Source organism: Acyrthosiphon pisum, chromosome X (genome assembly GCF_005508785.2).
Source record: "Acyrthosiphon pisum isolate AL4f chromosome X, pea_aphid_22Mar2018_4r6ur, whole genome shotgun sequence".
NCBI classification, from domain to species: domain Eukaryota; kingdom Metazoa; phylum Arthropoda; class Insecta; order Hemiptera; family Aphididae; genus Acyrthosiphon; species Acyrthosiphon pisum.
Genome location: NC_042493.1, coordinates 103,938,639 through 103,950,383, shown reverse-complemented (window position 1 = coordinate 103,950,383; position 11,745 = coordinate 103,938,639). Strand labels below are relative to the sequence as shown.

The following is an 11,745-nucleotide window of genomic DNA, read 5'->3' as shown; positions in this document are numbered from 1 at the left end:
TGTGGAAACGATGAACAGATCGATGGTTTACGAACGACGTTATTAACACAGGAAGGCATTTACACGGCATTGACAACACTTAGCGCAATACCAGTAACCGGTGCGACGTTAGCGTTCGCGCAAGTGGCGTTGTCCGCTCGGTATGCTGTGCATTTGCAAGAAGCATTTGATGAAATGGAAAAATCGTTGGATAAGGACCATAAAGACTACAAAAAGTGTTCAGAAATCTTGGAAATGTCAGTAACAGCAACCACAATAATGAAGTCATTTAGTTTTGGAATGTCTATGACGTCAATGATACCGGGTGTCGGTTTGGCGTTTTTAATTCCAAGGTTATTTACATCGATATCTGCTATGGCAGTTATAAGAGAAAGATTAGTATTTTGGAAAGATGCCGGTTGCCAATATGCTACCACAAGAGATTGTAATTTATAGGTTAATCAATAAATGTATATTAATGATGTAAATTAAATATGATTTGATTGTAAACGATAATTATACCTATATATTAGTTTTATCGTAAAATAAATATTCTAAATTATTCAGTATTATGTTTGATTTTATTTATTAAAAAACTATCTGTTAGAAGTTAGTGAATCTATTTTCTGCGTGTATTTTTTTTTATCTAGTTAATATTTTATAATGGTCAGGTCATTAACCTTCAACGAGCGTTCCTGAATCTATGGGGTCAAATATTGTTTATCCCACAACCCGAATCATTTTAAATGCAAGAAAATATAAATTAATATAACCACTTACAATAATTAGTTATAATCTGTATTTAGGTAGGTAACAATAGTCAATATATTATTTATATAAATGAATACACGGAAATAGAATATTTTATAAATTATTAGGTTATTATATTGTTTATACTATTTGTGTGGCCCACACACAAAAAAATATAAAATAAAAACCGATAGTATTAAATATAAGGTTGTAGAGTTGTAATTTTTTTTCATTGGTTTTCCTGACGTTAGCAATTTTTACGGTCCTTGAACAATTTCCACATCGTGCTTCATCACAGATATTAATTGGCTAACCTCAGGTATATAGTATATAGCTACTAGATTTCTAGTACAAACTGTCCGCGTTCTGAAATGTACATTCTACCGGACCCTATAAAATGCCCACGTTATAAAACGTATACACTTTTACCTGGCCGTACAAAGTGACCGTGATTTGAATTTTTAAAGTTAAACCGTACAATGTGACCTAAAAAACTAGAAATATGTATTTTTTTAACTAAATTTGTATCTAACTTTAGTATTTTTTTTTTATTTTAGCAATCAACGTTGGGGATGTTTTTTTATTATAACAATAGATTTAAAAAACATTAACAATAATTAAATATGTGGTTTCTTCCAAAGAAAAACATATAAAGTGTAGGTATTTAAACAGCTTATGTAACATAACTACAAATATTTTTAATTTAGTGATACCTAAGTTATAACAACGTGAATTAATTATGAATAAATATGTTATAATTTAATATATGTCTTTTTAAGTTTAAATGATATTATATTTTAATGTATAGCCCTCCTGGCCGGTGTGTCCGTAATATTCACAGCAGTATATGTATCATGTAGACAATTTACATACGGTATAGATCACGGACCCTGTATGGTTTGTATGATAGTGTATAATTTAACTCTGAAGTATCAAAGTTATACCAGGTTTGTAGTTTTTACCTAATTCAACCTACGGCGGATTGATAAAACCAATTAATATAAAATCCTAACTAAACCATACTTCAATCTGATGAATAAAAAAAAAAAGTGGGTTAAATGGATTTCACTCTGATGTACAGTAGTTTACAAGTGTGAAGTGGGTCACTGTAGAATTGATGGTATTAAATTGTAATTCAATAATATATTATCATTGTATTATATTGTATTATACAACGATTCTGAGCGAAGACAGTTTGTCAGTGTGGATATTTCATATTATATCTATATTGTTGTTTCTTATTAACTATTATTAATACAGTAGCTGGTAAAGTAAATTGATGTGATATGCATTGATATTCTTTGTTATGACTTAAATACTCATGTTGATCTTAATTTAGTCTTAAGGCTAATAGTAATGTCATTGTAGGTACCTACCTAAAATGAATATTACTATTATTAATTATTACCATTACTAAAATAATACAAGTTTGTAGGTAGTAACGTTTTTCTAAAAACTGATTAATCGTAAAATTAATTCAATGTTTAGTTATTATGAATATAACCGTACGGTTTTTTTTATAAATAATATACATTACAAATATTAACTTTTATCCTCATATTGAGTCATATCTATTTTAAGTGCGTGTATATCTGATTGACTTAATTGTACTAATTTTATATTTTATACTACTATAAAATAATAACTTAGAAAAACTACAATAAAGCTATAATAATTATTAATATTTTAAGACCAAAAAATATGGGAGTTGTAGATTTCATAATATTATTTTGTTGCGTATTGGAGACTATATATATATATATATGTAACTATTAAACTATATTTATAATAACTTAGGAGCCTTGTATTGAATTTTCAAGCTTTTTTACTTAACAAATACAATTTTAACAAAACTTGTTGACAAAATTCAATATTCCCGTGTAACATAATAAAAACGATGTCTCATCAAAGGATTTTTTTAAAGGTTGACGTTCTGTCTTTTTTCATGTCAAAATTCCAAGTTCCTGTATACAATTTAACGTGACTAACAGCGTTGACCGTATATTATTTTTATAGTAAAATCCTTATTTTAACGAAATATTTACTTTTTTCTTGAACATTTTTCTCGCATGAATATATATATATATATTTTTTTTAATACAATTTATTTTAAGTTTGAGTACCTAACAATAATTAACAAATATAGCTACAATGTTTATATTATTATTTTTTTTTCACGCACCTAAAAGAAAAACTTTTTTTATGTTTTTTTCATTTTGACAGACTGTTTTTAAAAATTACTGAACATTGCCATATATTCGATGCTCTTAGCACGTAAAGAATATTTCCAGCTATTCAAAAATATAACTTTGGTTTGCATTTGGTTACAGAAATTAGTTACTTCAAACAAAAGGTGGTTATCATATTACTATCTACTAAAATATTGTAACCTTTATTAAACAGCATTTTAATGAGTACAAGTTCCATTCCATACAAGATAGAAATATACAATGAGACGAAAACACTTTATTTTACATTAAGATTTGTATATATCTATGTAGATGTATTATTGACAGCTGGAATCGAATTATGATTGTTTTTTTGGCCTTGCTAGTCTGAAGGCAATTTCCTGATTGAATAACTGAAGAATACTCTGTAAAGTCTAGAAGTAGGTAGGTACAGCTGAAATTGAATTATAATGGTTTATCGTCTAAAAAGCATACGAACTAATTAATCTACATGCAATGCCGGAATAAAGTCGTCGGATGATATTTATTACTATCCTTGTACCTGTAAGAAAGACGTAACTAATCCATAAGACAAATTATGATGGTAATTGGTATCTCGCTCATTTTGATAAACTTTCAGAATTATTAAAGAGTCCCGTGCGCCCCCCTTATAAATAGTAGTTGGGGTACACTAATTTTTTTGAAAAATTAGTTTAGGACACCCCCCTTGCATATTTTAAATAATTTATAGTTTTACCAATATTTTTTCGTCGACGTTTTTATTTATTTATTCACACAACCAAAATAACGTTGATATTATCAACGATATTTCTCGAGATTTGCTGATCAGATGCCGCAATTGGTCGGGTTATTAGTTTTATTTATAGACCAGATATGATAATATTGTTCAACTCACAAAATGTTTAAAGTCTTGTTATCCAACAATAGGAAAAGTTTTACGTTTGACAATTTGAAAAAACACCTTATTGTCCAATGCAACCTACAAGGTAAAAATTTGTGTTAATCTTAAATATTTGAACTTAAAATATTTTGTTAATTGTTTTTTAGTAGTCGAAGAAGTTGAAAGTTTTGAAGAAGTATCCAGTTAAAATAATAATTCAAAGAGCCCAAATAATTAAAATAATTAATATTGTAAGTTGTTAAATAAAGTTGAAAACATAATTTATTCATCAAAATAATGAGTACCAACAGAAAAATTCTTATTTTTTGTTCAAAAATATTCACTTTAAAATGCATATTTTTTATATTTAAGTGCATATTTTTAATGCATATTTTGTATATTTAAATGCATATTTGGTGACTTTTTAGAGCTACATGTCCTCTACCCTAATTATTATTAATTTGTTACACAAATGTTGACTGTCGTTATCTATAAAACAGTAAATTATATATTATAGAGAGGCAGCTGCCTGGCTTGCAAGATTATTCGCTCCCACGACTCACAAGTTCCGTCAAAGTAGGAGACTGGGTACAATATTTTAACATAGTATAATTGTAACACAGGCAATAAGTTGTTGAATAATCAATATAAAAATCTTAAAAAATATTAGCAGTTGGCCATCCGTATAACAATCGATGTTTCCTTATCAAAATTATGATAACAAGATAACTTTTTGAAAAAAAAAATAGATGTGTTTTTGATGCCATATTGTAAATAAAAATCATACACTTACATTTTTATTTGAGTACAAATTTATAATTATATGTTTGGCTGTAGTTATTTTAATACACACCAAAAGTAGTGTAGATTTTTTTGGTTCTGGTCTGAACCAAATATTGAAGATACAAATGTAAAACAGTCGCCTTCAGTGATACACTGTTGCACCTATTTTATTTTAAGTTATTTAATAACTTTGGTTCCTATACCTAATGCCCACTATGTTGTTCATTATTGTTATTTTATAGTGACGTCATCCGTATTTGTGTTTTTTTTTCTGTAATCGTTGTAATTATATCCACTGCTCATATATAATATGCCTAATAGTTATTTTTTAGGTCTATACAATTTATTGATTTTTGCTGTGTCTTTCTTACAGGTTCAGATAGTAATAATTATCATCAAACGACCTTATCCTTGCATTATGTGTATATACATATTAGTTCTTTTTCCTTTAAAACAATAACCCATTATAATTCGATTTAACCCGTCAATAATATACATACTAATATCAAATAAATTGTTTTTCGTCTCGTCTAGTCTAAGTGCCTACATAAATACAATAACTTTTATTTTAATAATCATTATTCATTAATACTTAATTTTGAACAAACATCTTGAACACTCCGATACAGGATTAATCCTATAATGTTGAGTTTGTTTAATTTAACCTATACAAAAATTACATTTAAAAAAGAAATTTATTTTTATAATAATGATCACAGCGTGTTACCTGGAACACGATATTACAATTACCTATCTATACACTTTAATACTTACGTTGGTTTTTTTATGAGCCTATCTCGAACTTCAATAAATTATTATAATAATGTCTTGTGAAAAACGCCATTAATGTCAATATTATAAATAATAAATAAATAATTATAATATATTGACTATACTTATTACTGTTAACTTTTATACTTTCCTCATTATAAAATATAACTTATTAAATATTGGTACTTTTTATTCCTATTGTATATTATTATTATTATTATTATATGATTGACTTTATTAAATTTCCTATAATTCTTCTTCCTTACTTACAAATATAAAACTTTCTTTGTTTACTTGATAAATTAAAATTTTTTTTTATTGTTGGGACTATAGTTAGGTTTTTATCATGTTCAAAATGTTTTACGTTATAAGTTACAAATATTTTAATAATAAACACGCTGAAAATAGCTTGATCCTTGAGATAAACATATTATGTAATTATATTTATTAACAGCAGTGCAATAAAATTCGCTGGTGTGCAATTCAATTACCATACCATGTGATCGTACTTTATAATACTATGTATAGTTTCGACTTTTGTACCGTGGTCTGTGACAATAAGTTATCAAATAATTACGATCCCTTCCAACATTTTCTGACATCTAATTTAGGTTAACGTAGCATTAATCTTATAGTTTTCACACTGTTGTTTCTTATTGTATATTATATTGTACTAGCTATATTACTATAAGAATGTACCCATTACTATAAAACTTAACCTTATCAATCCTATACTTACGAGCAGTGCACGACTTGGAAAAATTAAAGTAGGGGGAATTTGTTTACTTTAAAAACAAGTGCGTCCCCACAACTTGTTAAACAGTATTGAGTTATGCCCCACACCCCCTATTACACCTCTTTAAATCATATAAAAATATTTATATCTAAATATTTAATAAAAAAAATAAATATATAAAAGTTAATATAACACATTAAGGTCCAGGTACCTAATATATTTATTGTAGTTGTAAATAACAATAATCATAATAACAAAGGATAATAAAATAAAATAAACTAATAGTTTAGTTATAATCGGTTAATATTAACTAAAACGAGTTTTCAATCGTTAAGTTGTCATTCCATTCTATATAGGTAAAATATAGTCTTTAACGATAAGAAAAATACAAAATCGACTAGGTATGGTTTTAAACAAGTACAGGATGCGTACGTCGACAAAGAATAAAATCAATAGACATTGAGAAAAATCGTCCGTATAAAAGCCAAGAACTATATATTATATATATTATATGTACTATTATTTATAAATCGTATAATTACAGGTCCGTCATGTCGTCCACGCGCATATAGAAATGCGGAAATATAAGATCCAAACTCGATGACTGAATGACACATAAACACATGGATGTTTCAATCAAACACATCACCAAACTAAGTACCCCTTTTATACAAATATTACAAAAACCAACAATGACATGTGAACCAAATTTGGCATTTACTCGAGCACCTAAGCAACAGAATACCACTGCTGAAATTACACGTGGGGAGAATAAAAATAGCAATAATATATCATGACGCAAATCCGAAGAACACCTCATCAAAAATTCACTACAGAACTTACATAAATGAACCTATATGAATATTATACTAACTTACCAAATCGTAATAACAAATATTAATTGATTCATCCCTATTCACTATAGTAAGCAAGTATAATTTACATGATAGAAACACATTCTCTGCGCATACGTACAATGTAACATTCACTTAAAATATTAATCCCAAAATATTGCACAAAAATAATAATAATACTCACGAACATAGGATATAACAAAACGCTGTATTCGTATGTATAGTGCCAAAAAACCAATGAAAATATGCAAAATATGACATAAAATGTACTCACATGCGCACTGTACGACATTCGATCAAACAATCAGAGATCACTGCTAAAACTCTGCGTAAAAAGAATAATAAGATAACGCCTAACGTACGAAACACCCTTATCGTATAAATATTTCAAAAAATCCAATGTAATTATGCGAAAACATAACATGAATACGTGCACATGCGCAATTCACATAACAAACGCGAACAATCAATTCTGACTTCAACTAATAAAAATAGAGGGGGATAGACAATCGCTTCCCTATATAAACTCCACACGCAGACAATAGATTCATTACAGTAGTACACTCAGCACTACACGGCAGATCAACATAGATGATCACGTCGTAGGCACCCGCAGCGAAACCACACAGCACCGACCAGTTTTTCTTTTCACACGAAATTAATCTTTCTTCACAAAGTTAACTTACTATTGAGTTTGTTCTAATGCCAGGATATTGTAGTAAATCGTAAAGAGTTAATAACGTGAATCGACTCATCCCAATCAGAAAAACTTTCCAACGAGAGTCTGCACATCTTGCTCAATACAACACGAGGTAAGTGAATATACATTTGTTTTACAATCGAAGACCAATCATCAATTCGGTACTCAACTAAAAATATTTAGTAGTAGTATAAAAATTACAATAATCGTGCCATCTTAACTAGTTGCACCCTTTATAATCTGCCGCCTTGCTGCGCATTTCCCCTACTATCCATCACCTAATCACTATCACACAAATATTTATATGCTATTTTTATAAAACGTATTATTACTACATTGTTATACGAATTTTTGCCAGGGGCAAAAATCCATTCTGAATAAAATTGGACAAAAAGAATGTTTCATTTTTTGATTTTCGGACAAAAAACTAAAAATACCAGATATTCTATTACATTTTTATTTATAATTATATTATATAGGTAATAGGCAGGTTACAGATCATAATATATTATTTATTTTATATATAATTCTGTGGAAACATGGTAGAAGCTTGTATGGACGTTTTGTTAATTTTGGAACTATCATTTAATTAGTTTCAAAATCATATATTTCAAGTGGTGGCAAAATACGATAATATGTCTCTATTGTGTATGTGGAATCATCTATGCGCAAAGACCAAAACAGAAGTCATTATTCGAAAATATATGTAGCAGCAAAGCTAAGTTCAGAAAATGTACATATCAACTTCTGCCATCATTCCACAGAATTAATATTTATTTAATATAATATTTATATAATTAATAATTAATTTTAATTTAGCATAGTTGTGGCCCATTAGTTAAAAAAATATATAAAAATAATTATTTTGTTACAATCGTATTGACTTATTACTTACAGCAAATAATTTTAATATAAACATTTACTTAGGTCTTAGAACAATAAATTAAAAGTTTCAAAAAACATATAATTCAAAGTTCAAAAATATATAAGAATCAATATAAATCTTTTGGTTTTAGCAAATATTATAAAACAATAAATAAAAATAGAAATGGGGTAAGTCGATGTCGCTCTGATGTACAGTAGGTTACAAGTGGGTCACTATAATGGATTATGTAAAATTTGAATTCAATGATGTAAAATCATTGTGTACAAAAAATGACTCTGAGCAAAGCCGGTCTGTTGTACATCTGTTACTGTTTTAAAATAATTACTACAAAACACGAAAATAAGGTAATTTGAAAATGTAGCGCGGGCCAGATAAAAAAGGTACGCGGGCCGCCAGTTGCCCATCCCTGGCCTATAATATTACTAAATATTATTGGTAGTATGATTGTGGTTTTAGTAGATAATTTATTTTAATTTTAGTCATTAATATAATAGTATTACAGTGGGTTAAATTGATTTTTTCCAAAAAAATACATTTGCAAACTTCATTGTGTGTATAAAATATGAAAAATATACACTAAAAGTTTCTTTTACCCACAAATAATATTTTTTAATTACAAAAAAATATTTAAAACCATTATTCTCGGTTTTAATATGTAATTTTGTCTACAATTTTACTCAAAATGTGTGTAAAGAAAGACTCCGCTCAAAATCTAAAATAGTCAGTACAAACCTCGATAACTACAATAATATTAATATTAATAATAGTAACCGACATTCAATAGGCACAGTCGAAGTAAACATCAGATTGATATATAGGTACCGGCTTACCTAACTATAGTGGATTTCTTTTATATTTTTGTTAGGTGTAAGAGTAAGAAAATATAAAAAAATATATATTATAATATAACATAATAATATAATAAATAATAAGTAATAATGAGTTGACAGTAGAAGAATTTTTCGCATAAATCATTGTTTAAGAAAATATAATTTTTATTAAATTATTATGTTTGACTTGACTATTTTTTTTTAATTTAACATATTTAAAAGAAAGATTTTTTCTTATATATTTTTGAACTTATTCTTATAGTAAATATTGAGTATAATAATAGTACACTAGAAAAAAAAGTATTGTTGTAAGAACCAAAATATAGTATTGATAGCTCTGATATTTTTGTTGATTATATATTGTTGGAAGAACAACATAATGCACTTTAATATCTTTTATTAATATAAATGTTGGGTTTTCATCATCTACATCTCTATTTTTAATAATATGTATGCCATTGACTTCATAACGACTTCTAATTTCAGCCCCATTAACACAAAGTTCATCCCTACTAAGATTTGAGTTTTGCTTCTTACCGCATTGATCATAAGTGAAAAACAGGACCATGTTTTTTTAGAATTAATAAGTAAGAAGATCATTTTTACTAAATTTTAAATAAAGTTCATTTATTTCTCCTACGACAGTCTCTAATAACAAACAACTATTTCCTTCAAGGGATGTTGACAATGCAATATCTAAGACTCCAATAAATGAAGGTCCCAAATTGGCTTACCTATTGGCACAAAATCAACGATAAGTAAACCCAAAATACCCGATGAAATATAACATTTCAGGTGCCGATTATTTAATTTTCCCTACATATTTATATGATCCATAGGTGTCCTGCATTGTTTGTTGTGTTCTGGTCCATAATCGAAAGCAGATATTCTGTCATTTAATTATTTTAAGGTAAAAAGTTTCAATTCTTTTAAGTGGCTTTTTAAACAAAAACTCTTAATTTAAATAAATATTAAATTTAATAGAATATTTTGTATTTATAGACTTTTTGTCCAACTTTTTTCATAATGGAATTTTTGATAGATTACCTTGTTATAAATAATATATAACATGTATGTATTGTATGTTTACAGACTCTAACCAGACACATTGCGACTCTTACGAATATCAGGCGTACCTCTTGGGACATTTACACATCTTGTGCTGTACCTACGTGCAAATAAAAATGAAATCAATAAATGCTGTGCTTTTTTACATATCGTTAGCAATAGCATTATGTTCATCCAATGTTTCCGCGTACTGTGGAAACGATGAACAGATCGAAGAATTACGAACGGCGTTATTAACACAGGAATCCGTTTACTCGGTATTGACAACACTCAGCGCAATACCAGTAACTGGTGCGACGTTAGCGTTCGCGCAAATTGTTATGTCCAGTCGGTTTGCATTGCATTTGAAAGATGTATTTGAAGAAATGGAAAGTTCGTTGGATAAGGATCATAGAGACTACTTTCAGTGTTCTGAAATTCTGGAAAAAACAGTAACGGCAACCACAATCATCAAGTCAACTAGTCTTGGGTTATCTCTGACGGCAATGATACCGGGTGTTGGTTTGGCATTTTTAGTTCCGAGGTTAAGTGCATCGGTATCTGCAATGTTACTTATAAGAGATAGATTATCATTTTGGAAAAATCTCGGTTGCCAATATGCTACAACAAGAGATTGTAAATTATAGGTTAATCAATAAATGTATAATTATGATATGATTTAAATATGATTCGATTGTAAACGATAATAATACCTATATATTAGTTTTAACATAAAATAAATATTCTAAATTATACTGTACCTATTATATTTGATTTTATTTATTAAAAAACTATCCGTTAGAAGTTAGTGAATCTATTTTTTGCGTGTATATTTTTATCTAGTTAATATAATATTATTATAATGTTATAAGTCTTCCACGTGCGTTACCGAATCTATGGGGTAATATATTTTTTATCCCATTACCAAATCATTTTAAATGTAATAAAATATAAATTAAAATAAACCACTTACAATAATTAGTTATAATTTGTATTTAGGTAAGCAACAATAGTCAATATATTATTTATATAAATTAATACACGGAAATGGAATATTTTATAAATTAATATGTTATTATAATTCAATCTATTCTTTATTTGTATATTAAAACTGTAAAAGCTTAAGACCATGGTCTAAATAGTATTTATTATTGTCACATAAGCAATTGCCCTCCTTCCCCCACCATAAATACGCCACTGGTTATAGGTAGTCAAAACCATCTTTGACGAGTTTTGGTCTAAAATGAGTTGAAATTATAGGAAACTTTATAACATTTATGATATAAATTGTTGCTGTATAGTAGATTAAAAGTTGGTCACTGTAGATATTCTATGGATGG

At 27.8% G+C, this 11,745-nt stretch overlaps 2 protein-coding genes across 2 annotated transcripts in view; both read left to right on the top strand.

The window, feature by feature from the left end:
- Window positions 1–11,745, top strand: part of LOC115034587 — a 41,372-nt gene that overhangs the window by 5,027 nt on the left and 24,600 nt on the right. The window lies entirely within an intron of this gene.
- LOC115034591 lies at window positions 7,512–11,104 on the top strand. Its single transcript, XM_029491901.1, has 2 exons — window positions 7,512–7,754; window positions 10,451–11,104. The coding sequence occupies exon 2, from the start codon at window positions 10,543–10,545 to the stop codon at window positions 11,050–11,052; it is 510 nt and encodes a 169-aa protein (XP_029347761.1). The 5' UTR covers window positions 7,512–7,754; window positions 10,451–10,542; the 3' UTR covers window positions 11,053–11,104.